Below are 26,725 nucleotides of genomic sequence, written 5' to 3'. Positions count from 1 at the left end.
TATGAAAACTGTCCATTGCAACAGGGGGCTGGAGATGTTTTCCTTGGAAACTGACCATAGCAAGAGGGGGCGGGTGATGGTTGCCATGGAAATTGACCATAGCAACAGTGGGCTGGGGATGGCTGCCATGGAGATTTACCATAGCAACGGGGTACTAATGGTGGTCGCCGTGGAAACTGACCATAGGAACGGGGGGCTGGGAATGGTTGCGATGGAAACCGACCGTAGCAACAGGAGGCTGGTGATGGCTGCCATGGAAACCGACCATAGCAATGGGGAGCTGGGGATGGTTGCCATGGAAACTGACCAGAGCAACAGGGGGCTGGGGATGGTTTCCATGGAAACCGACCATAGAAACGGGGGGTGGCGATGGTTGCCATGGAAAGTGACCATAGCAACAGGGGGCTGGGGATGGCTGCCATGGAAACTGATCATAGCAACAAGGGGCGGGGGATGGTTGCCATGGAAAGTGACCATAGCAACAGTGGGCTGCGGATGGTTTCCATGGAAACTGACCATAGCAACAGGGAATGGTGATGGTTGCCATGGAAACTGACCATAGCATCTGGGGGGTGGGGATGATTGCTATGGAAACTGACCATAGCAACAGGTGTCTGGTGATGATTGTCGTGGAAACTGACCATAGCAACATGGGGCTGGTGATGGCTGACATGGAAATCGAGCATAGCAGCAGGGAGCTGGTGATGTTTTCCTTGGAAACGGACCATAGCAACAGGCAGGTGGGGATGGTTGCCATGGAAACTGGCCATAGCATCAGGGGGCTGGTGATGGTTGCTATGAAAACTGACCATTGCAACAGGGGGCTTGAGATGTTTTCCTTTGAAACTGACCATAGCAAGAGTGGGCTGGGGATTGTTGCCATGTAAATTGATCATAGCAACTGGGGGGTGTTGCTGCTTGCCATGGAAACGGACCGTATCAACAGGGGGCTGGTGATGGTTGCCGTGGAAATGAATCATAGCAACAGGCGGCTGGGGATGGTTGCCATGGAAACTGACCATAGCAAGAGGGGGCTAGTGATGTTTTCATTGGGATCTGACCATAGCAACAGGTGGCTGCTGATTGTTGCCGTGGAAATTGACCAGAGCAACTGGGGGCTGGTGACGTTTTCCTTGGAAACTGACCATAGCAAGAGGGGGCTGGGGATGGCTGCCATGGAAACTGACCATAGCAACAGTGGGCTGGTGATGTTTGCCATGGAAACTGACCATAGCAATGGAGTGCTGGGGATGGTTGCTATGAAAACTGGCCATAGCAACAGGGGGCTGGTGATGTTTTCCTGGAAAACTGACCATAGGAACAGGGAGCTAGGGATGGTTGCCATGGATACTTGCCATAGCAACAGTATGCCGGTGATGTCTGCCATGAAAGCTGACCATAGCAAAGGCGGGCTGGGGATGGTTGTCATGGAAACCGACCATAGCAACAAGAGGCTGGGGATGGTTGCCATGAAAACTGACCATAGCAACAGGGGGCTGGAGACGTTTTCCTTGGAAACTGACCATAGCAACAGGGGGCTGGTGATGGTTACCATGGAAATCGATCATAGCAACAGGGGGCTGGTGATGGTAGCCACGGAAACCAACCATATTGACCACAGGAACTGGGGTCTGGTGATGGTTTCCATGGAAATAGACCATAGCAATAGGGGAGTTGTGATGGTTGCCATAGAAACTGACCATAGCAAGAGGGGGCTGGGGGTGTTTGCCATGGAAACTGACCATAGCAACAGGGGGCTGGTGATGTTTTCCTTGCAAACCGACCATAGCAACAGGGGGCTGGGGTGGTTGCGATGGAAACTGACCAGAGCAACAGGGGGCTGGTGATGGCTGCCCTGGAAACTTGACATAGCAACGGGGGGCTGGGGATGGCTGCCATGGAAACTGACCATAGCAATGGCGGGCTGATGATGGTTGCCATGGAAACTGACCATAGCAACGGGCGGCTGGTGATGTCTACCATTGATATTTACCATACCAACAGGGGGCCGGGGATGGTTGCCCTGGAAACTGACCATAGCTACATGGGTGTGTGGTTGATTGCCATGGAAACTGACCACAACAAGAGGGGGCTGGGGGTGGTTGCCATGGAAATTGATCATAGCAACTGGGGGGGTGTTGATGGTTGCAATGGAAACAGACCATAGCAACTGGGGTCTGGTGATGGTTGCCATGGAAAGTGACCATAGCAACAGTGGGCTGCGGATGGTTGCCATGGATACTGACCATAGCAACGGGGGACTGGGGATGGTTGCCATGGATCCTGACATAGTAAGAAGGGGCTGGGGATTGTTGCCATGGAAACTGGCCATAGCAAGTGGGGGCTGGTGATAATTGCCGTGGAAACTGACAATAGCAAGAGTGGGCTGGGGTTGTTGCCATGGAAATTGATCACAGCAACTGGGGGGTGTTGATGGTTGCCGTGGAAACCGACCATATCAACAGGGGGCTGGTGATGGTTGCCATGGAAACTGACCATCGCAACTGGGGGCTGTTGATGGTTGCCATGGAAACTGACCATAGCAACAGGGGGCTCACGATTGTTGCCATGGAAACCGACCATAACAACGGAGGGCTGGAGAGGTTTTCCTTGGAAACTGACCATAGCAACAGGGAGCTAGGGATGGTTGCCATGGATACTGACCATAGCAACAGTGGGCTGAGGATGGTTGTCATGGAAACCGACCATAGCAACGAGAGGCTGGGGATGGTTGGTATGGAAACTACCCATAGCAAGAAGGGGCTGGTGATGGTAGCCATGGAAACCGACAATAGCAACGGGGGGTGGCGATGGTTGCCATGGAAACGGACCATAGCAACAGGGGGCTGGGGATGGTTTCCATGGAAACCGACCATAGAAACGGGAGCTGGGGATGGTTGCCATGGAAACTGACCATAGCAACAGGGGGTTGGGGATGGCTGCCATGGATACCGACCATAGAAACAGGGGGATGGTGATAGTTGCCATGGAAACTAACCATAGCCACAGTGGGCTGGGGATGGCTGCCATGGAAACTAACCATAGCAACAGTGGGCTGGGGATGGCTGCCATGGAAACTGATCATAGCAACAAGGGCCAGGGGATGGTTACCATGGAAAGTGACCATAGCAACATTGGGCTGCGGGTGGTTACCATAGAGACTGACCATAGCAACGGGGTGCTGGGTATGGTTGCCATGGAAACCGAGCATAGCAACAGGCATGCTGGTGATGGTTGCGACGGAAACTGACTATAGCACCGGGGGCATGGTTGCTATGGAAACTGACCATAGCAACCGGAGGTGGGGATGGTTGTCATGGAAACTGACCATAGCAACATGGGGTGGGGATGGCTGCCATGGAAACCGACCATAGCAAGGGGGGCTGGGGATGGTGTCTATGGAAACTGATCATAGCAACAAGGGGCTGGTGATGGTTGCCATGGAAAGTGACCATGGCAAGCGGGGGCTGGGGATGGTTGCCACGGAAACTGATCATAGCAACAGTGTGCTGCTGATGGTTGCCATGGAAACTGACCATTGCAACGGGGGCTGTGATAGTTGCCATGGAACCTGACATAGCAACAATGGGTTGGGGATGGTTGCCATGGAAACTGACCATAGCAACAGGGGGCTGGTAATGTTTGCCATGGAAACTGACCATAGCAACAGGGGGCTGGGGTTGGTTGCCATGGAAACTGACCATAGGAACAAGGGGCTGGGAATGGTTGCCATGGAAAGTGACTATGGCAACTGGGGGCTGGGGATGGTTGCCATGGAAACTGACCATAGCAACGGGGGGCTGGTGATGGTTGCCATGGAACCTGGCATAGTAACAAGGTGCTGGGGATGGTTGTCATGGAAACTGGCCATAGCAACTGGGGGCTGGTGATAATTGCCGTGGAAACTGACCATAGTAAGAGTGGGCTGGGGTTGTTGCCATGGAAATTGATCACTGCAACTGGGGGGTGTTGATGGTTGCTGTGGAAACCGACCATATCAACAGGGGGCTGGGGTTGTTGCCATGGAAAGTGACCATCGCAGCTGGGGGGTGTTGATGGTTACCATGGAAACTGACCATAGCAACAGGGGGCTGGGGATGGCTGCCATGGAAATAGACCATAGCAACTGCGGGGTGTAGATGGTTGCCATGGAAATTGACCATAGCAACAGGGGGCTCACGATTGTTGCCATGGAAACCGACCATAGCAACGGAGGGCTGGAGACGTTTTCCTTGGAAACTGACCATAGCAACAGGGAGCTAGGGATGGTTGCCATGGATACTGACCACAGCAACAGTGGGCTGAGGATGGTTGTCATGGAAACCGACCATAGCAACGAGAGGCTGGGGATGGTTGGTATGGAAACTATCCATAGCAAGAAGGGGCTGGTGATGCTAGCCATGGAAACCGACAATAGCAACGGGCGGTGGCGATAGTTGCCATGGAAACGGACCATAGCAACGGGGGGCTGGGGATGGTTTCCATGGAAACTGACCATAGAAACGGGAGCTGGGGATGGTTGCCATGGAAACTGACCATAGAAACAGTGGGCTGGGGATGGCTGCCATGGAAACTGACCATAGCAACGGGGTGCTGGGAATGGTTGCCGTGGAAACTGACCATAGCAACAGGGGGGTGGGGATGATTGCTATGGAAACTGACCATAGCAACTGGGGGGTGGTGATGGTTGCCATGGATAGTGACCATAGCTACAGGGGACTAGTGATGGTAGCCATAGAAACTGACCATAGCAACGGTAGCTGATGATGGTTGCCATGGAAACTGACCATAGCAACAGGGGGCTGGGGATGGTTGCCATGGAAACTGACCATAGCAACAGGGGGCTGGTTATGGTTGCCATGGAAACTGACCATATGTCTTGGTTTGAAAAGACAGGAGTCTGTGAAGGAAGGCAAAAAGCCTTCTGTGAAATGGAAAAGGTAAACCCCCTCCTTCCGAATTATCACAATTTCAGAATTAAAAGGGCTCTCAGGCAAAGATATGGGAATAACAGTTTTTTACTAGGAAGAAAAAAACCTAAATAACAATGTAATTTAGCACAAGCAAAAAACCACTGGCAGAGTGAGAAAAACCTGACACCCTGAGAAGTCAGGGTGTTGATAGTAGTCCAGCCAGATGGTGGCTGCTCCTCCTGGAGCGGCGATCTGCAGAAGGGTGTAGATCCTTTCTGAAAATGCGGCGAAGGAGCAGCTGGGCCTTGGTTCCTGATTCCTCTGGGAAATCCAGCGAAGAAGGCTGTCTGTGGTCTCAGAAACGCTTGTTTTATGGTGGCAGGGATGCTTGGCTCCTCCCTCTGGGTGGAGCATCTCCCAATGGGATGATGTAACTAATCTTACCAGCCACAGTGAGTAATTCAATAGCCCATTAGCAGGAGATTATCTTCCAGGCAGTGTCATTGTTCTTGAAAGAGATAAGAAAAACTGCCTAACCCCCAACAGATGGCAAAAATAGAATACATGCTTATTTTACAAGCCAGGACATTATCCACCCCTTATTCTATTTCCATCTGTGTCACAATGAAATCTTATACTCAGTTTTCACTTAAGACCAGGTTTCCCTGTGGTACACAACGGGTTTCCCCATCTTTCTGCATTACCCACCAAGTGTAACCAGGTCCTTGAGCAAAAACAATCCCACGGATGGGTTTGTCTCTGCCTGAGGTGGGATTAATCCAGACAGTTTTCCCTAAAATACCCTTCATATGTACCACAGGGACTTTATCTCCATCTACTGTGTGCAAGGGTTCAGACTGGGCAGGGCCAGCTCGATTGATGGACCCTCGGGTGTTGACCATCCAGGTTGCTTTTGCCAGGTTATTTTCCCAGATTCTAAATGTTCCCCCACCAAGTGCCTTCAGGGTAGTCTTAAGGAGTCCGTTGCACCGTTCAACTTTGCCAGCAGCTGGAGCATGATAGGGGATATGATATATCCATTCGATACCATGTTCTCTGGCCCAGGTGTTGATAAGGCCGTTCTTGAAATGGGTGCCGTTGTCAGATTCAATCCTTTCAGGTGTGCCATGTCTCCATAGCACTTGCTTTTCCAGGCCTAAGATGGTGTTCCGGGCAGTGGCATGAGGTACAGGGTAGGTCTCTAGCCATCCAGTGGTGGCTTCCACCATGGTCAGCACGTAGCGCTTGCCTTGGCATGTCTGGGGCAGTGTGATGTAGTCAATCTGCCAGGCCTCCCCATACTTGTACTTGGACCACCGCCCCCCATACCACAGGGGCTTCACCCGCTTGGCCTGTTTGATGGCAGCACATGTCTCACAGTCGTGGATAACCTGAGAAATACTGTCCATGGTTAGATCCACCCCTCGGTCTCGTGCCCACTTGTAGGTGGCATCTCTGCCCTGATGACCCGAGGCATCGTGAGCCCATCGAGCCAGGAACAACTCCCCCTTATGGTGCCAATCTAAGTCTATCTTTGACACTTCTATTCTCGCTGCCTGATCTACCTGCTCGTTGTTTCGGTGTTCCTCATTAGCCCGACTTTTGGGGACATGGGCATCTACATGACGGACTTTCACCGTTAGTTTCTCCACCCGAGAGGCAATGTCTTTCCATATATCAGCAGCCCAGATTGGTTTTCCTTTACGTTGCCAGTTGGCTTTTCTCCACCTTCCCAGCCAGCCCCATAGAGCATTGGCTACCATCCATGAATCAGTATAAAGGTAGAGCTTTGGCCACCTCTCCCTTTCAGCAATGTCCAGGGCCAGCTGAACGGCCTTGAGTTCAGCAAGTTGGCTCGATCCACCTTCTCCTTTGGTAGCTTGTGCAACCTGTCGTGTGGGGCTCCATACGGCTGCTTTCCACTTCCGGTTCATCCCTACGATGCGACAAGAACCGTCAGTGAAAAGAGCGTAACGTGTTTCCTCTGCTGGTAGTTGGTTATAGGGTGGAGCTTCTTCAGCTCTTGTCGCTTGTACCTGCTCCTCATTGTCAGTGAGACTAAAGTTTTCACCTTCTGGCCAGTTCGTAATTATCTCTAAAATCCCAGGGCGATTCAGGTTTCCAATACGGGCGCGCTGGGTGATGAGGGCAATCCATTTGCTCCATGTGGCGTCGGTGGCGTGGTGGGTAGTAGGAACCTTTCCTTTGAACATCCACCCCAGCACTGGTAGTCGGGCTGCCAGGAGGAGTTGTGCTTCCGTGCCAATCACCTCTGAGGCGGCTTGAACTCCTTCATAGGCAGCCAAGATTTCCTTCTCTGTTGGGGTGTAGTTGGCTTCGGACCCTTTGAAACTTCGGCTCCAGAATCCCAATGGTCGACCTTGAGTCTCACCAGGCACCTTCTGCCAAAGGCTCCAGGAACAAACCATTGTTCCCGGCTGCAGAGTAGAGCACATTTTTGACTTCTGGTCCCGTTCTGACTGGGCCAAGGGCTACAGCATGAGCGATCTCCTGCTTGATTTGGGTGAAGGCTTGTTGCTGCTCAGGGCCCCAGTGGAAATCGTTCTTTTTGCGGGTAACCAGGTAAAGAGGGCTCACAATCTGGCTATACTCGGGAATGTGCATCCTCCAAAAACCTATGGCACCTAGGAAAGCTTGTGTTTCCTTCTTGCTGGTTGGTGGGGACATAGCGGTGATCTTGTTGATGACCTCAGTGGGAATCTGGCGCCGTCCGTCTTGCCATTTCACTCCCAGGAACTGGATTTCTCGGGCAGGTCCCTTGACTTTGCTCTTCTTGATGGCAAAGCCAGATTCTAGCAGTATCTGGATGATCCTCTTACCTTTCTCAAACACTTCTGCCGCTGTGTTCCCCCACACAATGATGTCATCGATGTACTGCAGGTGTTCTGGAGCCTCACCCTTTTCTAGTGCAGTCTGGATCAGTCCATGGCAGATAGTGGGACTGTGTTTCCACCCCTGGGGCAGTCGGTTCCAGGTGTACTGCACGCCCCTCCAGGTGAAAGCAAACTGAGGCCTGCATTCTGCTGCCAGAGGAATGGAGAAAAACGCATTAGCAATATCAATAGTGGCATACCACTTCGCTGCCTTGGACTCCAGCTCGTACTGGAGTTCCAGCATATCCGGTACAGCGGCGCTCAGCGGTGGAGTCACTTCATTCAAGGCACGATAGTCCACAGTCAATCTCCATTCTCCGTCAGATTTGCGCACAGGCCAGATGGGGCTGTTGAATGGTGAGTGGGTTTTGCTGACCACCCCTTGGCTCTCCAGCTCACGAATCATTCTGTGGATGGGGATCACGGCATCTCGATCCGTCCGATACTGCCGGCGGTGCACTGTCGAGGTCGCAATTGGCACGAGTTGCTCTTCCACCCTCAGGAGTCCTACTGCAGACGGGTTTTCTGACAGTCCAGGCAAGGTGTTCAATTGCTTAATGTCCCCTGCCTCTACAGCAGCTATGCCAAAAGCCCACCTGAGTCCCTTTGGGTCTTTGTAATAGCCGTTCCGGAGGAAGTCTATGCCCAGAATACACGGGGCCTCTGGGCCAGTCACTATAGGATGTTTCTGCCACTCCTTCCCAGTCAGGCTCACCTCGGCTTCCACCAGGGTCAATTGCTGTGATCCCCCTGTCACACCAGCAATAGAAACAGGCTCTGCCCCCACATGTCCCGATGGTATCAGGGTACACTGCGCACCAGTATCAACTAGGGCATCGTATTTTTGTGGCTCTGATGTGCCAGGCCATCGGATCCACACTGTCCAGAAGATCCGGTTTTCCCGTGCCTCTCCCTGGCTAGAGGCAGGGCCCCTCTAACACTGGTTATTATTCCTCTCCTGGGTATACATACTAGAGGTCCCTTCAAGGGGATCTGACAGATCGTACCCAAAAGCTTGGTCATGGGAGGTTGAGGCTACCTTCACCTTGGTGGAACTCCCCTGGTTAGAGTTTCCCTCCTTGAGTTGACAGACCCGTGCTGCCAGGACAGAAGTGGGTTTCCCATCCCACCTCCCCATGTCTTCCCCGTGGTCACGCAGGAAGAACCACAGATTAGCCCTTGGGGTGTACCCTCTCTCTCTAGCTGGGGAATGTTGGGCTCTGACTTTGGGGCCTGTGACTCGTACGGGTGCTGCATTAACCTTCCTCATTTCCTCCCTCATCTCTTCTTTGAACTCCTTAATCACAGCTGAGATATGAGCCTGCATTGGGCCATTAATCATACTCTCATAATTCCTAAGTTTGTTGGCAACAGAGCCCACTGTCTCTCGGTTAGTGTCAGCATCAATTGTTGCAATGAAAGTGGTGTACTGAGATGGCCCCAGATTTGCCAGACTCCACAGCATTTGCCCTGTGCACCTGACCTTGTCGGGGTCATTATTATGTTGTCCATCCCTCCCAAAGAGTACCTCTAATACTGCCACTTCCCTTAACTGTTGGATCCCTTCCTCCAGGGTCTTCCAACGCATTCTATGGTGGTGCTCCTGCATTCTCTCCCTGTGGACAAACCTCTCTCTGACACTCATTAAAAGCCGCTCCCAGAGAGAAAGGGATCCTGGCTCCCTTACAAAAATCTGATTCATACCTGAGTCCTGGATTAAGGGTCCCAAGTTCCTTGCCTCACCACCGTCCAGCTGCACGCCTGTACCCATAAGGTCCCAGACCCGGAGTAGCCAGGTAGTATAAGCCTCACGCCCTCGTCGCACAATGTCTTTGTGCAGATTACGGAGACTTTCGTACGTCAGGGACTCGGTGATGATCGCAACTCCTGGCTCCCCTGTGGGTTGTGAGGTTCCTCCATTCCTATCTCTATCTGGGTGCTCTGCTTTCATCTCAGACCTCCTTGTTTCTACCGGGGCAACTGCTGCTGGCTGTGACTGCCTTTGTGGTTCAGCTGGAGCCTGGACAGTTGTAACATTTGTGGGTTCCACAGCTGTACTATTAGACTGTCCCTCTTCAAGGCAAAAGGCGGGCTTCTCACCAGCTGGTGAAATGCACTCCTTCAGCATCTCTTGCATCTCCTGCATCTCCTTAACCAGCACCCTCACCCAATCTGGGTGGTTCGTTTCTGAGGCAGGCTGTGGGGCAGGGTCAGGCTCTGGAGCAGCAGCATCTCCAGTCTCTGGGGTAGTGTCAGGCTCTGCAGCAGCATCCCTAGTCTCTGGTGTAAGTGTCAGGGTACTTATCCAGGTTAATCTTCTCTTATCTCTGAGTGCTAAACATAACAGGCATATCAGCAACACCATCCATTGTATGATATCATTAGCACTTAGAGTGGATCTTAACCCTTCGAAAACTGGTGGAGCAGACCCAAAAAGATGGTTAAAAGGTTGGGAGAAAGTTTCCCCCCGTGTCATTTCCTCACAGTAGGTACCATTATTAAAGTAACTCCAAAAACATGCAGTTAGTGTGTGATAGCTCTGAATCTATGTACCTGCCATCCAGAGGAAATTAAAGATCCATGAATCCTTCACCCAGAGGACAAACTTGATAACAGACACAGTGGCTTTAGTTATAGGACCCATATTTAGATAAGGGCCTGTAAATGGGAAGAATACACTTGCGACCACATGCCACCCAAACCAGGGAAAACTAGACCACATGGTGGTACTTAAAAATTAAACTACCTAAGAACTGTTAATCCCTTTTTTTTTTTTTTTCTCAATGCCCTCGAGCCCCTGTTCAGGTGCCAAAATCTGTCTTGGTTTGAAAAGACAGGAGTCTGTGAAGGAAGGCAAAAGCCTCCTGTGAAATGGAAAAGGTAAACCCCCTCCTTCCGAATTATCACAATTTCAGAATTAAAAGGGCTCTCAGGCAAAGATATGGGAATGGGAATAACAGTTTTTTACTAGGAAGAAAAAAAACCCTAAATAACAATGTAATTTAGCACAAGCAAAAAACCACTGGCAGAGTGAGAAAAACCTGACACCCTGAGAAGTCAGGGTGTTGATAGTAGTCCAGCCAGATGGTGGCTGCTCCTCCTGGAGCGGCGATGTGCAGAAGGGTGTAGATCCTTTCTGAAAATGCGGCGAAGGAGCAGCTGGGCCTTGGTTCCTGATTCCTCTGGGAAATCCAGCGAAGAAGGCTGTCTGTGGTCTCAGAAATGCTTGTTTTATGGTGGCAGGGATGCTTGGCTCCTCCCTCTGGGTGGAGCATCTCCCAATGGGATGATGTAACTAATCTTACCAGCCACAGTGAGTAATTCAATAGCCCATTAGCAGGAGATTATCTTCCAGGCAGTGTCATTGTTCTTGAAAGAGATAAGAAAAACTGCCTAACCCCCAACAGATGGCAAAAATAGAATACATGCTTATTTTACAAGCCAGGACACCTGGGTCTAAAGCTTGCATCTCTCAGTTCCTGATGCTATTTGCTACCCTTCAGCCTTGACTGGCCCTGATGTGACTGACTGCTGGGCAAGTGGGGCTGGGGATGCTCAGCCTGGAGAGAGGAGACACTGGGCAGCCTCACTGCGGCTCTGCAGGACTGGAAGGCTCCCGCAGGAAAGAAGGGGACAGAGTGTTCAGCAGGGCCTGTGCTGACAGGACAAGGGGGGATGGCTTTCAACTGCAGCAGGTTGATGGAAGCTGCATCTAAGGAAGCTGCTCTTTTCCACTGGGGGTGGTGGGGCACTGGCCCAGGCTGTGCACAGAGGCTGTGCATGTCCCATCCTTGGCAACAGGGCTCTCAGCAGCATGCTCTGGGGGAAGACTGCTCAGCTGGGAACAAGATGTTGTTCTTCAGGCTCCCTTGCAAGCCCAACCGTTCAGGGACTCCATCATTCCATGGTCTCCACTGTCCACTTCAGATGGAGCCTGGGAACTGTGATGTCACAGCCCACGCTCCAGCTGGAACGTCCAGCGCCCAGCAAAGGGCACAACACAACCCTTGGCCGCTGTGTTGACACGCTCTGCACCTTGCTCCTGCCCTCGCCTTTCACTCTTCTTATCGCCCCGATACCCCGATCACCTCGATCATTCCTGACAGCTCCTGAGTGCCTGGATTTCATCATCCAGCCCTGCAGGATGCTCCCCTTTCTTCTGAGGAAGGTATGGTGCCATTCCATGGAGGTGGACACCCCCCACCTGCCCGGGTGGGCTGGAGCTCTGTGGGCATGGAGTGGGACAGGGACCCGCTCTGAGCTTTTGCTACCTACCTCTGCAGGCTGTCCCAGACAGAGAGGAGGAGATGGAGGTAGATACCAAGATTGATATGGAGGAGGAGATGGAAATAGACGGAGAAGACCCTGGAGAGGAAGAGATGGATGTGGATGAGGATGATGAAGAAGAGATGGACGTGGATGTGCATGAGGACGAAGAGATGGATGTGGATATGGAAGAGTCCATTGAGGACATGGATATTGATTAAGAAGGTGAGGAAGCGGCCATGATCTTGGCATGAAGAGCAATGCCAGCAGCAGGACAGGCAGAGTGGGTCTCCTGCTGCCAGGCTGGGGCTGGGCTGGGTGCTCCCTGCTCAGGGACATTGTAGCCAGGGCACTGGATTCTGGTGGCCATCCACAGCCCGTCCTGTGCCTGCTTTGCTCCACACAAGCTCCATGCCAGACCCAGCCAGGCTCAGTTCTGGTAGCAGAGTCCTGCTGCTGGGTAAGCATGTGCCAGCCTGGGGGCACATGCAAGAGCCCTCTGTGCCTGACTGGAGTGACCGTGCCATTTGCTTTTCTTCCAGGTGCGATGGACATCACCGACAGAGGCACCACCCTTTTGTATATATGTTTTACACTTTGTTGTTGTTTTTTAGAATATAGATTTTAGGGCTATTTTGGACTTCTGTAAATACATTTCACATAGTTTTGCTAGGTAGGTTTTTCTCTATATATGTTCTATCAATTGTTGTTGTTACAAACATTCTTAGAATGTAAATATCTTCTGTATTTTTGCTTCTGTTCTTCTGTAATAAACAAATTTTATTTTTCACATCTCAGTTCTCCTTGCATTTGCTTCAGGCACAGGCAGCATTTTGACAAGTTGTGCTTTCCACTTGCTCCAGGTTCCCAGGGCTGGAGGTCCCTGGCACAGCCTCCCCAGGAGTGGGGGTCCCTGTGCACAGAGGGGTCCCACTGACAGAGGTGAGCCTCTCCTTGCAGTTTCTCTGGACACACTTGGGAGCTGTAGGGGCAAAGCCCAGCGTGCCCTGGCCCATGAATCCCATGTTGGAGCAGGGCTGAGCCTGTGTGCTCCTGCAGAGCTTCAGCCATGGCTCTTCCCTGGGCAGCCCCAGGGCTAAGGAGGGGGCACTGGGCTGTGGGCACCCTGAGGGGCTGGAGCCAGCCTGGAGGGAGCCTCAGCCCCACATGGACCAAGATTTCCTTTGGAAACCCTCTCTGTCCCCAGACTCTGCTGAGCACAGATCCTCCTAGTTCAAGGTGTGAAGTTCATTGGCACAAATTTGTCCCTTGGACTTTGTCCTGGTTTAGGGAAAATTTGGGAGATAACCCCCAAAGGGGCTTCTCTACAAAAGCAGATTCAATTGCCCCTCCACCCTCCAACCAGTTTGGGAGAAAATATCTCCTTGGAGAAAAAGTGGAAAGAAACCTGTTTATTAAACAATAGAACCCAAACAATATTAAACAACAAAACTTTTCACTGATCCAAAAAAACAAGCAAACTCAGAACGGCCACCTCCCTGGGTTGCAGCTCGGCTCACTCAGTCTTTGATCAGTCTCTCTGGTGCTGGAAATGCTGCTGCCCAGGCCCAGACAGGGGGGCTACAGGTGGAGCTGCTGGTGCTCTTCTGGGTGTTCAGTGCAGAGCAGGCTTGAACAGGTCCAAGAAAAAAGGAAAAAATCACAGTCCAGGGAACTTCTTTGCTTCAGCTAGGTAAAACTAACTAAAAGCAAGAAAATAGGGAAAAAGGAGCTCTGTCCGGCTGTCTGTCCATCCGCAGAAAACACAGTCCAGGAGCAGGAATGTGGAGGAGTGAGAGCAGTCTGAAAACAAACTGTGCGCTTCTTCCCTCCCCTCTTCACTGTCTGGAAGAGAGTCTTAAAGGTGTAAAACATATTATTCAGTATAAACAGAACAAGACGATTGGGGATAAAAGCATCATATAGTCAACCCAGGACATTCCACCCCTTATCCCCATATCATCGGCTTACTACTAAAACTAATATATATTCTTACTCTACAAACACATATATTATACATCTAATATACAGCTATACACAGACAATGGTGGTAACATTCAGCAAACAGTGATATTTATACATAGTTCTCACCCAACAATCAGATCTCCCTGAGGTACACATCCTGTTCTTCCATCTTTTTGCATTATCCACCATGTGCAACCTGGTCCCTGAGCAAAAACAACTCCGCAAATGGGTTTGTCTGTACTCAAGGTAGGATTGATCCAAACTGTCTTCCCTAACAAACCCCTGACATGTACCACTGGGACTTTGTCTCCATCTACTCTATGCAAAGGCTCAGATTGGGCAGGGCCCAATCAGTTAGTAGAGCCTCGGGTATTAACTAACCAGGTGGCCTTTGCCAAATGCTGCTCCCAATTTTTGAAAGATCCCCCACCTAAGGCTTTTAAGGTGGTTTTTAGCAGCCCATTGTACCTTTCCACTTTTCCCGCAGCTGGTGCATGGTAGGGGTTATGGTACACCCACTCAGTGCCATGTTCTCTGGCCCAGGTGCTAATAAGGCTGTTCTTGAAATGAGTCCTGTTGTCTGACTCAGTCCTCTCAGGGGTACCATGTCTCCACAGGACTTGCTTTTCCAGGCACAGGATGGTGTTCTGGGCAGTAGCATGAGGCACAGGGTAGGTCTCCAACCATCCTGTGGTGGCTTCTACCATTGTGAGCACGTAGCACTTGCCTTGGTGTGTGTGGGGCAGTGTGATGTAGTCAATCTGCCAGGCCTCCCCATACTTGTACTTGGACCACCGCCCACCATACCATAGGGGCTTCATCCGCTTGGCCTGTTTGACGGCAGCACACGTCTCACAGCTGTGGATAACTTGAGAAATACTGTCTATGGTTAAATCCACTCCTCGGTCTCGTGCCCACTTATAGGTGGCATCTCTACCCTGATGACCTGAGGCATCATGGGCCCATCGAGCTAGGAATAACTCTCCCTTATGCTCCCAATCTAGGTTTGTCTTGGACACCCCTATCTTTGCAGCCTGGTCTACCTGCTCATTGTTCTTGTGCTCCTCATTAGCTCTACTCTTGAGGACATGGGCATCTACATGGCGGACCTTCACAGGTAGCCTCCCTACCCTGGTAGCGATGTCTTTCCACTCTTCAACAGCCCAAACTGGTTTTCCTCTACGCTGCCAATTAGCCTCTTTCCACCTCTCCAGCCATCCCCACAGAGTGTTGGCTACCATCCATGAATCAGTGTAGAGGTAGAGCTTTGGCCACTTCTCTCTTTCAGCAATGTCCAAGGCCAGTTGAACAGCTTTGAGTTCAGCAAGTTGGCTCGATCCATCTTCTCCTTCAGTGGCCTCTGCAACCTGTCGTGTGGGGCTCCATACGGCTGCTTTCCACTTCCGATTCATTCCTACCATGCGACAGGAACCATCAGTAAAAAGAGCATATTGTGTTTCTTCCGCTGGCAGTTGGTTATATGGAGGAGCTTCTTCAGCATGTGTCATTTCTTGTTCTTCTTTATCAGTGAGACTGAAGTTTTTACTTTCTGGCTAGTTTGTAATTATTTCTAGAATTTCAGGGCAATTCAGCTTTCTAATACAGGCACGCTGTGTTATGAGAGCAATCTACTTATTTTATGTAGCACTGGTGGCATGGTGGGTAGAGGGAACTTTTGCTTTGAACATCCACCCCAGTACTGGTAGTCGGGGTGCCAGGAGGAGTTGTGCTTCGGTGTTTATTACTTCTGAGGCAGTTTGGACTCTTTTATAGGTTGCTAAAATTTCTTTCTCTGTTGGAGTATAGTTGGCTTCAGACTTTCTGTAGTTTCGACTCTAAAATCCCAGTGGTCGGCTTCGAGTCTCTTCAGGCACTTTCTGCTACAAGTTCTAGGACAAACCATGGTTCCCGGCTGTAGAATAGAGCACATTTTTCACATCTGGTCTTGTTTTGACTGGGCTAAGGGTTACTGCATGAGCGATTTTTTGCTTAATTTGGACGAAGGCTTGTTGCTGTTCAGGGCTCTAGTGGAAAGTGTTCTTTTTATGGGTGACTAGATAGAGAGGGCTCACGATTTGACTATATTCAGGAATGTGCATTTTCTAAAAACCTATGGCACTTAGGAAAGCTTGTGTTTCCTTCTTGTTCGATGGTGGAGACATTGCTGTTATCTTGTTGATGACATCAGTGGGAATCTGACGCTGTTCGTCTTGCTACTTTACTCTTAGAAACTGGATTTCTTGAGCAGGTCTTTTGACTTTGCTCTTCTTGATGGTAAAGCCGGCTTTCAGGAGAATTTGGATAATTTTCTCTCTTTTCTCAAACACTTCTGCTGCTGTCTTCCCCTATATAATGATGTCATCAATATACTGCAGATGTTCTGGAGTTTTACCTTTTTCTAGTGTACTTTGGATCAGTCTATGGCAGATGGTAGGACTGTGCTTCTACTCCTGGGGCAGTCGGTTTCAAGTGTACTGCACACCTCTCTAGGTGAAGGCAAACTGAGGCTTGCATTCTGCTGTCAGCGGAATGGAGAAAAATGTATTGGCAATATTGATAGTGGCATACTACTTCGCTGCTTTGGACTCAAGCTCATACTGGAGCTCTAATATGTCTGGTACAGCAGCGCTCAGTGGTGGACTCACTTTATTTAATGCACGGTAGTTAACCGTCAGTCTCTATTCTCTTTTAGATTTATGCACAGGCTAGATGGGGCTGTTGAAGGGTGAGTGGGTTTTGTTGACTATTCTTTGGCTCTCTAGCTCTCGCATCATCTTATGGATGGGAATTACAGCATCTCGAGTGGTTTTATATTGTCGATGATGTACTGTGGAAGTGGCAATTGGTACTTGTTGTTCTTTTCTCTTTAGAAGCTTTATTGTAGATGGATTTTCAGACAGTCTAGGCAAGGTATTCAATTGCTGGACGCCCTCTGTTACTATAGTTGCTATCTTAAATGCTTACTTCAGTCCTTTTGGGTCTTTGAAATACCTACTTCACAGATAATCTATGCCCAGGATACATGGGGCTTTTGGGCCAGTCACAATAGGATGTTTCTTCTACTCATTCTCAGTCAAGCTCACATCAGCTTCTACTAAAGTGAAGTCTTGTGATCTCCCTGTCACACCAGCGATAGAAACGGATTCTGTCCCTACGTGTCTTGATGGAATTATGGTACACTGTGCACCAGTGTTGACTAAAGCTTTATACTTTTGTGGTTCTGATGTGCTAGGCCAACGAATCTATACTGTCCAGAAAACAAGATTTTTTTTAGCTTCTACTTGGCTAGCGGCAGGGCTCCTCTAAGCTTGGTTATCTTTCTTTCTTTGGGCATATGTCTTAGAGGTTTTTTCAAGGGGATTAGACATGTCATTATTATTATCATACCTGGCAGTTTGGCTATGGGTAACTGGAGCTGCTTTCCTTGTGGTGGAACTTCTTCTCTGAGCTTTGTCTTCTTTTAATTCACGTACTTTTCGGGCCAGAGCAGCGGTGGATTTTTCATCTTATAGCTTCATGTTTTCTCTACAATTACGCAGAAAGAACCACAGCTCAGCTCGTGGGGTGTACTTTCTTTCTCCATCTGGGGAACGTCTGCGTTGGGTACTAGAACCTCTGATCTGTACTGCTGAGATTTGGAGAAGGTTTTCTTTAATCTCTTTTCTAAGCTTCTTATGATTCTTTTTTATCTTATCTTCTAATCTCTGCAGACGTGTTTCCACCGCTGCGATTCTGGCATGTGTGGGGCTATGCACAGCATCTGCATAAGCTCGGAGTTTCTTTGCCATGTCAAGCACAGTCTCATCCGTGTTATCTCGCTTTATGATAGCTAGAGCAGATGCATATTCATGTGGTTCAAGTTGTACTAGTTTTCGCCACATCACAGATGTGCATGGTACTAAGTCTGGATTTTTAGTTGTTATGTCATCTGAGAATATAATTTCTCTTATTGTTATTTTTTTCAAGCGTTGAATCTTTTGTTCTATGGTTTTTTACTGTGTTTGCTGCATGTAGAGATCATCGGCACACAGGTATCTTTGTGCTACACTGTTTAAGACCTGTACCCAGAGGCTGTGAGGGTTAGCCCCCCTCATCATGCTTTGGTCAATGACAGGATCATGTGACAGGGATCTCAAATGCTTCGCTTCTGTGTTATTCAGAATTGTAGCTTCGCTTGCAGCATTTTAAAGACAGACTAACCAGCTAATTATGGATTTATCAGATCGTCGGGTGTAATCCTTCCTTAGGCCACGCAGGTCTTTTAGGGAGAAGGACTTAATATTGGCTTCTGATTTTGTGTTAGTTGCTTTGACTCCTGATTTTATGTTAGGAAATGTTGAGGGTCTTTCTTTTGCATCATCATCATTATCATCTATTGGTCGATCGGTCTTGTCTGTGCACTTCTTACTTTTAGTGCTAGTAGCAACAGCTATTGGTTGAGGCTTATTGTTTGGTTTAACCACTGGCTTAGGTTCACTATGTGGTTTAGCTGCTGGTTTTGAGCTTGGGGTGTTGGTTGCAACTTGAGCGATTGGGATAGCTCTTGATGTATCTCCCTGCCCCCGTTCCTCGGTCTGCTGCCCTAGAGTATCTAGCAGTGTACGATAAGCATATGCTAGGGCCCAGCTCACTGCAATGATCCTTTTCTCCTTAGGGCTATCATTGAGATACTTCTCTTTCAGATATTTCCCCACCTCAGCTGGGTTCTGAATTTGTTCATGGGGAAAGTCCCAGACTATAGGGTCAGAGAATTCTTTCAGGATTTGGCTCATATTTTCCCATTCTCCACCCCACTCAGGATTCTCCACACGTGGGTCTACTTCTGGGTCAGGGTTCTCATCAGCTCTTCTAGACATCTCAGCCCTCATTCTAGAGAAGCTGCAGACCATATAGAGGAAGCCTACTAGATTAAATGCCAGAAAGATGGTCTCTTTAATATTCAGGGGAAACTGAACATTCTCCAAAAGTGACATAACAGATTCAAAGGAGAAGAAGGAAAGGAAAGGCTGGAAAGCCTCATTCCTTGCTCCTCCTCTAACCAGCTGGGTGCAATTACTAATAAATTCCCAAAACATACTGCTAGAACTGGGATGCAGGGTAAGACGAAGAAACCATAAACCATACATATCGTAAACAGACGCCAGTATTTTTGTAAACGCCTTATAAATCATTATCACCAAGGCTAACACAATAGCTAATCTAATCCATGCCCCTTTACCGCAAAAACTACGTGATAGGGACAATAATCCTAGTGACCAGAAAGGTATTGAAACCTCAAAAAGGTCTAGAGACCAGAGCCACATAAAGGCCTCCCCAAGAGACATTACAAATTCAAATAACATGGCTACTGGGTACTTTAACCTACTACACACCAAGCACAACAAACCTACAATCAATAAAGGGTTTTTTTCCACTTTCTCAAGCCACGCGTTGGGCGCCACTAGCTGTATTTGTCTTGGTTTAGGGCAAGTTTGGGAGATAACTCCCAAAGGGGCTTCTCTACAAAAGCAGATCCAATTGCCCCTCCACCCTCCAACCGGTTCAGGAGAAAATATTTCTTTGGAGAAAAGTGGAAAGAAACCTGTTTATTAAACAATAGAAACCAAACAATATTAAACAATAAAACTTCTCACTGATCCAAGGAAAGCAAACTCAGAACAGTCCTCTCTCTTGGTTGCAGCTTGGCTCACTCAGTCTCTGATCAGTCTCTGGTGCTGGAAACGCCGCGGCCTAGGCCTGGCCAGGGGCTACAGGTGGAGCTGCCGGTGCTCTTCTGGGTGTTCAGTGCAGAGCAGGCTTGAACAGGTCCAAGAAAACAGGAAAAAAATCACAATCTGGAGAACTTCTTTGCCTCAGCCAGCTAAAACTAACTAAAAAAAAGAAAAAGGGAAAAAAGGAGCTCTGTCCGGCTGTCTGTCCATCCGCAGACAACACAGTCCAGGAGCAGGAATGTGGAGGAGTGAGAGCAGTCTGAAAACAAACTGTGCGCTTCTTCCCTCCCGTCCTCACTGTCTGGAAGAGAGTCTTAAAGGTTTAAAACATATTATTCAGTATAAACAGAACAAGACGATTGGGGATAAAAGCATCATATAGTCAACCCAGGACAACACTCTTCATGGCAATGCACAGCGTTTGGAGTTCCACACAAAGACCCATCTCTGGCCTCATTCATCAGCACTTGAAGCAAGTGTGCTCCGGCCTCTGGGAGTGCAGCTCGCTCACACGGGCTCACTGTGGACACGCCGCAATCACACAGTCATTGAGTGCACCAGAGAACCTGGCCTCTAATAAAAGGCATGAATGCCACAGCCCACCCAACCCAATGCCTTGCATGTCTCTACTTTTTCCTTCTCCTCTCATCTCTCATGTCACTTTCCCCATTTCCTCTCTCTGCCAGCTTGGCTTCTCTCTCTCCTGGCTGCAGCTTCAGCCACATGTGTGACCCTGCAGGAACAGCCTGACCCACAGGGAAGTGGGAGAGGACTCTTTGTCAGCAACTGAAGTCACAGAACAAGGGGGAATGGGATGAAACTGCAAGAGCTGGAATCCATTCCATGATGGCAAGAAGTTCTTTCCTCTCAGGGTGCTTGTCCCTGACACAGGGACCAGCGCAGAGAGGCTGTGCATACCCCATGCCCACCAACATCCAAGGCCAGCTTGGACAGGGGCCGCAGCAACCTGCTGTGCTGGGAGGCTGCTCAGCTTGCAACCAGATGATCTTTAGGGTCCCTTCCAGGCCAAACCATTCAAGGATTTCATCATTCCACCATGCCCATCTCCCAGTGTGGAGCGGCCCTGAAACTTCTGTGACATCACAGCTCCCACAGTGTTCCAGGTGGAACGTCCAGCACCTGGAAACCACCACAGCAGACACTCTGCCTGCTGCCAGCGCTCAGTTGGCGCTCGCTCTGCGCTCTGCCCGTCAGCACTCAGCTGTTGCTGCTGCTGCCTGGCCTTTTCCTGCTGCCTGCTCTGGAGCACCAACCCCAGCAGGATGAGCACTGCTGCGCCAGTGGAGGTACTGTGCCATTCCAGGGAGGAGGCAGCCTGCTTGAGCAGGCTGCAGCCATGTGGGAATGGATGGTGTGGGACAGGAACCCCACTGTGAGATTGTGCTGTCTCTTGCAGACTAACAGAGACACTGTGGTGGCGATGGAAGTGGACATGGTGCTGAATGAGGAAGAGATGATGGAGGTGGACGTGGAAGACCAGGTTGAGGAGATGGAAGTTGATGAGGAGGATGACATCGAGGCGATGGAAGTGGATGAGAAGGATGAGGAGGAGCCCATGGTCCTTGGATGAAGATGGAGCCCCACAAGTAAGACAGGCAGATGCTCCCCATGCCCTGCCCACAGACACAGTGGCTGCCCTGGCGCCAGGCTGGGGCTGGGCTGGATGGCCCCGCTCAGGGACACGCTGCCCGCAGGGGGCCTGGATTGTGCTGCCACAAGCACCAGCCCTGGCCTGCCCTGCACTTGCCTGGGGCCACACCAGCCCTGCCAGCCCTGTCCCAGCTCCTGGGGCCCAGCTGGGCCCAGTGCTGGCAGCTGACTCCAGCTTTGCTTCTTTCTTCCTTCCAGGACTGATGCAGATGATGGCTGTAGATATTACGGCGGTGTATATATGTTTGAAAAGTTAGGATATTTTTGTAAATACGTTCTTAGGTTAGTAGTTCTTTGTAAATATGTTTTGAAGATTGTTACTCCATAGGATCCCATGGAAATATGTGCAGTAGATTGTTGTTGTTGTTGTTATGAGGATTGTTGTAATGAAATGTGTTCTGTAAATCCTCGTGTTTGCCGATGTTCAGCAAATAAATAATGATTCTTTATAAAACTTCACTTCTCTTTCTCATTCCTTTGGGCACTGTCAGAACCCCGGACCTCCCCCTGACCATCCTAAATGATTCCAGCCCCAGCCAGGGGGCTTTAAATCCCTGGCAGGGGGTTCAGAGACCCTGGCATGTAGCCAAAGAACCCTGGGCCTTTGAATTTAACCCATAAAGCATGTTACCACCTTTATGTCAAGAATTAAAAGTCACAACAATTTAGATAGTCTAGTAATAGTAATCACAAAGTGAACGGAAAACATTTAGAGCACTGTAGACAGAGGTTTGGAACCTTGTACGAAAGAGTTTGGTATTATCTACATAGATAGAAAAATTTGGGTGTACCCAGTCCTTCCTCTTTCTTCTCGCTAGCATCCATATGAAAGACGATATTACCATTCACATATTGGTTTCAAGTAGAAAGTCACTATCTAACTTAAGTAATAGCTATTAAAACATTCTTGTAAACATAGTATAGTCAGGTTTTAATATAAAAGATAACACCAACCCAAGAGGCAAAAAGAGTACCTTAAGCTGACCTGCTGAACAAACCTCAGCAGGCCAGCAAAAAAATGTTTTAGACAAAATATAAAAATCAACCTTAAGAGAGTGAAGCACATACTTCTCAACTCTTCCTTCGACAGCTAAGTTAGAGAAAAAGAGACTTCTAACGTACCTCGAAATCCCCTCAACCAAAGAAAACCCAAGAGGCACAGGCAGCGTTTGCACAGTTGGGATTTCCACTTGTTCCGGGATCCCGGGGCTGGAGCTCCCTGGGGCTGCTGCCACGGCTACCCCGCGGCTGGGGCTCCCTGTGCACAGGGCGTCCCACTGACACCACTGCTGCCGCTGGCCACTGCTGCTGCTCCTGGGCTGGGGCACAGCCGCGTCCCCAAGAGCTGAGCTCTCACCAGCACAGAGGGGGCTCTCGCTGCACTGGCCCCTGCAGCCATGCCACCAAAGCAAGGCAGGAAACTTTCAGCCACCCTTCCTGCTGCAGCCACAGCCACTCCTGGCTCCAGAGCCGCCATCAGCCCACAGGGATGCAAAATCCACCTGCCCGCTCTCAAGGCCTTGACAGCCTTGGCAACTGTGGCACCTGCATCTGGGCTGCTGCAGGGGCTGATGTTTAAGGCTTGCAGCCTCCAAAGGCTCCGGGCTCTGCTTCCCACCCTGCTCTGCACTGCCCTGGGCCCGCATTGCTCAAGAGACAAAAGCCAAGCCAGGGGATCCTCACCCTGCCCAAATTGCTGAATTGACTGCAGTCCTTAGGACCTTCTCCACTTTCAAAGAACCTCTTCCTTTGATCACTGATTCGGCACATGTCTATGACCTAGTGCAGCGGGCCGAAAATTCCATTTTCAAAGACATTTCTAACCCCAACTAGAGCATTTGCTTTCCCCTTTCATTTCTCTTCTGTCCCACAGACAACACCCACACTATATCATGCACACAAGGTCTCATACCACCCTTCCTGCATTTATAGTAGGCAATGCTAGAGCAGATGCCTCAGCAATGCTTCTCCAAACCTCCCTACGGAATCTTTCTGACCAGGCTAGGATCCGCCACCACTTCTACCATCAAAACATTCCTGCACCGCTCAGCATCTTTAAAATTACCCAAGATCAGGCAAGATTCATGGCAGCCACCTGCCCAAATTGTCAGCAACGTGCCTTTGCTTCTGTCAGAGCTGCACTCAATCCAAGAGGACTAAAGACTCTCCAGATCGGGCAATCTCACATCACACACCAAGCCCCTTTTGGGAGACTAAAATACATCCCCGTCTCAATCCACACCGACAACGCTGCGCTTTCTGCCCCTGCCCATGCTGCTGAAAAATCAAAAGATGCTATAAAACGTTACTTTTTAGCCTTTTCCACCTTCCCTGTTCCACAGGAAATTAAAACTGATCATGGTCCTGCTTATACCTCCCACTGATTCCAACCATTTTCTGACCAGTGGGCTACAAAACATGTCACAGCCATACCACACTCTGCCACAGGACAGTCCATAGTCCAGAGGGCCCACTCTTCCATCCAAAGGATCCTTGATCAACAGAGACAGGGAGTCCACATAGTATCTCCCATTGGAGGCCAAGGCCCTTGATGTGCTCAACTTTTTCAACAACTCCCCCAGTCATCAGGCATTTTATATTTAATTGGCAGCCCAATAAAAAGAAAAGCCACCTGTGTTGATCAAAGACCCTGAATCCAAACAAATTATGGGCCCTTTCCCATTCATTACTTGGGAGGGAGGATATGCTTGTGTCTCTACAGCAGCAGGCCCAAGACGCATCCCAGCAAAAAACATAAAACTCTTCTGCCAATGGCCAGGCAAACACCACAGCCACCATCAGAAAAACAGAACAAAAGCCTAAGAGAGACAGCAGCAGCCTGCAAAAGAAGAAGAAGAAGGACAGAAGAAGATCTCCTAAGCAGTGTGGACCGCACACACCAACACCAAGAGAGCTCAGACACCACTAACTGCGATATACCGCTTAACAATTGGAAAAACTGTATTCTAGCCTTGATATTTGATTCTTCTAATAAGCTGACTTCAAACCCTTGCCTTACAGAAGAGAAAGTTTAGTGGGACCAGAATTTCAGTTTCACATTGCAATCTCCCTATCTCTTTACTTTCAGGCCACCCAAGCCTCCACCCACTAGTAAATTAGCTAAAGTCAAAGGATGCTGTCCTTTCTTGCCACTGCAGCAGGAAGCTGGATGCTCCTAACTATGCCGCATGCCTTCGCATGGGTGGTTCCACAGCCAAGCCACAATTTCTTGCCCATGGCCACGCATGTCAACCTCTTCTCACATAGGGACTCAGTATACCAGAGCGGCCAGCTGCTCACAGATCAAATCAATAAGATCCAGACAAAAGGCAACAACGACTGGCTCACTGGACTGTTGAAAGACTGGGGCATGAAAGGCTGGCTTTCATCTTTACGTCCAACAATATGAAGTCTAATAAGTCTAAGTGCCGTGTTCTGCATTTTGGCCACAAAAATCCCCTACAGCGTTACAGGCTGGGGACGGTGTGGCTGGATAGTGTTCAGGCAGAAAGGGACCTGGGGGTGCTGGTTGACAGCCGATTGGATATGAGCCAGCAATGTGCCTTGGTGGCCAAGAAGGCCAACGGCATCCTGGCCTGCATTAGGACTTGTGTGAGCAGCAGGAGCAGGGAGGTCATTCTCCCCCTGTACTCGGCACTGGTGAGGCCACATCTTGAGTACTGTGTCCAGTTCTGGGCCCCTCAATTTAGGAAGGATATTGAGATACTTGAGCGTGTCCAGAGGAGAGCAACGAGGCTGGTGAGGGGCTTGGAAAACAAGCCCTACGAGGAACATTTGAGGGAGCTGGGGTTGTTTAGCCTGGAGAAGAGGAGGCTTAGAGGTGACCTTATTGCTCTCTACAACTTCCTGAAGGGAGGTTGTAGACAGGTGGGGGTCGGTCTCTTCCACCGGGCAGCAACTGACAGAACAAGGGGACACAGTCTCAAGCTACGTCAGGGAAGGTATAGGTTAGATATTAGGAAAAAAATTTTCACTGAAAGAATAATAAAGCACTGGAACTGTCTTCCCAGGGAGGTGGTGGAATCACCATCACTGGATGTGTTTAAAAAAAGACTGGACATGCCACTTGGTGCTATAGTCTAGTTGAGATGTTAGGGCATAGGTTGGACTTGATGATCTTAGGGGTCTCTTCCAAACTCATGTTTCTGTGATTCTGTGATTTAGTCAAGACTGTTTTGTGGGCTTTGTTTCTTGTATTCATTGTCTTGGTTATTCTATCCAGTTTTGCTCAACGCTTGCAAAAGTCCATGGCAGAAGCCTTCATTCTTGAAAACAAAAAGGGGGCACTTGTGGAGGCCCAGGGGCCTCTCATTGCAACTGTAATACCTTAGGGCAAAGGGGACCAAGGTGAAACAGAGAAACCCCTCTGAATGCAAGGCTCTCACCCATGGCCACTTGCAGCCTCTTGCAATCCGCAGGTTTTGTTGCTATCACCCACTTCAACTGCCATTTTTTCCTTATATCTACTCTCCAGACAATGTTCTCCTCTCTCTTCTCCCCTGCTGGTCCTGGCTTCACCCCTTCTCCCCCCCGAATGAAACCTTCAGACCCCAGCCTCATTTTCTCTCTGGCCCTGGACCCTCTTCATGGCAATGCACAGCGTTTGGAGTTCCACACAAAGACCCATCTCTGGCCTCATTCATCAGCACTTGAAGCAAGTGTGCTCCGGCCTCTGGGAGTGCAGCTCGCTCACATGGGCTCACTGTGGACACGCCGCAATCACACAGTCATTGAGTGCACGAGAGAACCTGGCCTCTAATAAAAGGCATGAATGCCACAGCCCACCCAACCCAATGCCTTGCATGTCTCTACTTTTTCCTTCTCCTCTCATCTCTCATGTCACTTTCCCCATTTCCTCTCTCTGCCAGCTTGGCTTCTCTCTCTCCTGGCTGCAGCTTCAGCCACATGTGTGACACTGCAGGAACAGCCTGACCCACAGGGAAGTGGGAGAGGACTCTTTGTCAGCAACTGAAGTCACAGAACAAGGGGGAATGGGATGAAACTGCAAGAGCTGGAATCCATTCCATGATGGCAAGAACTTCTTTCCTCTCAGGGTGCTTGTCCCTGACACAGGGACCAGCGCAGAGAGGCTGTGCATACCCCATGCCCACCAACATCCAAGGCCAGCTTGGACAGGGGCCGCAGCAACCTGCTGTGCTGGGAGGCTGCTCAGCTTGCAACCAGATGATCCTTAGGGTCCCTTCCTAGCCAAACCATTCAAGGATTTCATCATTCCACCATGCCCATCTCCCAGTGTGGAGCGGCCCTGAAACTTCTGTGACAT

The 26,725-nt window shown here is 49.8% G+C and overlaps 3 protein-coding genes across 7 annotated transcripts in view; 1 reads left to right on the top strand and 2 right to left on the bottom strand.

The window, feature by feature from the left end:
* Positions 1-26,725, bottom strand: part of LOC135299814 (zinc finger protein 271-like) — a 593,489-nt gene that overhangs the window by 452,910 nt on the left and 113,854 nt on the right. The gene's annotated exons all lie outside the window — the stretch shown is intronic.
* Positions 11,828-12,865, top strand: LOC135298385 (ribosomal RNA processing protein 1 homolog). Its single transcript, XM_064415964.1, has 3 exons — positions 11,828-11,975; positions 12,091-12,298; positions 12,616-12,865. Exons 1-2 carry the CDS (start codon positions 11,952-11,954, stop codon positions 12,292-12,294), a joined length of 228 nt encoding a protein of 75 aa, XP_064272034.1. The 5' UTR covers positions 11,828-11,951; the 3' UTR covers positions 12,295-12,298; positions 12,616-12,865.
* On the bottom strand, positions 13,306-20,716 carry LOC135298375 (uncharacterized). 5 transcript variants are annotated; one of them, XR_010360355.1, is made up of 2 exons: positions 17,426-20,716; positions 13,306-16,556 (listed from the first exon to the last, which is right to left on the bottom strand). XR_010360355.1 is itself a non-coding variant. In XM_064415945.1 (2 exons), the coding sequence occupies exon 2, from the start codon at positions 15,448-15,450 to the stop codon at positions 14,389-14,391; it is 1,062 nt and encodes a 353-aa protein (XP_064272015.1). In that variant the 5' UTR covers positions 15,451-15,452; positions 17,426-20,356; the 3' UTR covers positions 13,306-14,388. The 5 variants fall into 5 exon arrangements, 3 of the variants coding, with proteins under 3 accessions (XP_064272015.1, XP_064272013.1, XP_064272014.1); XR_010360356.1 differs by having other exon boundaries at positions 13,306-16,553; XM_064415945.1 differs by having other exon boundaries at positions 13,306-15,452; positions 17,426-20,356.

The sequence above is a fragment of the Passer domesticus genome, chromosome 4 (genome assembly GCF_036417665.1).
Source record: "Passer domesticus isolate bPasDom1 chromosome 4, bPasDom1.hap1, whole genome shotgun sequence".
Classification (NCBI taxonomy): Eukaryota; Metazoa; Chordata; class Aves; order Passeriformes; family Passeridae; genus Passer; species Passer domesticus.
Note: the sequence above shows the minus strand (reverse complement) of the source record. Positions and strands in the feature narration are given on the sequence as shown.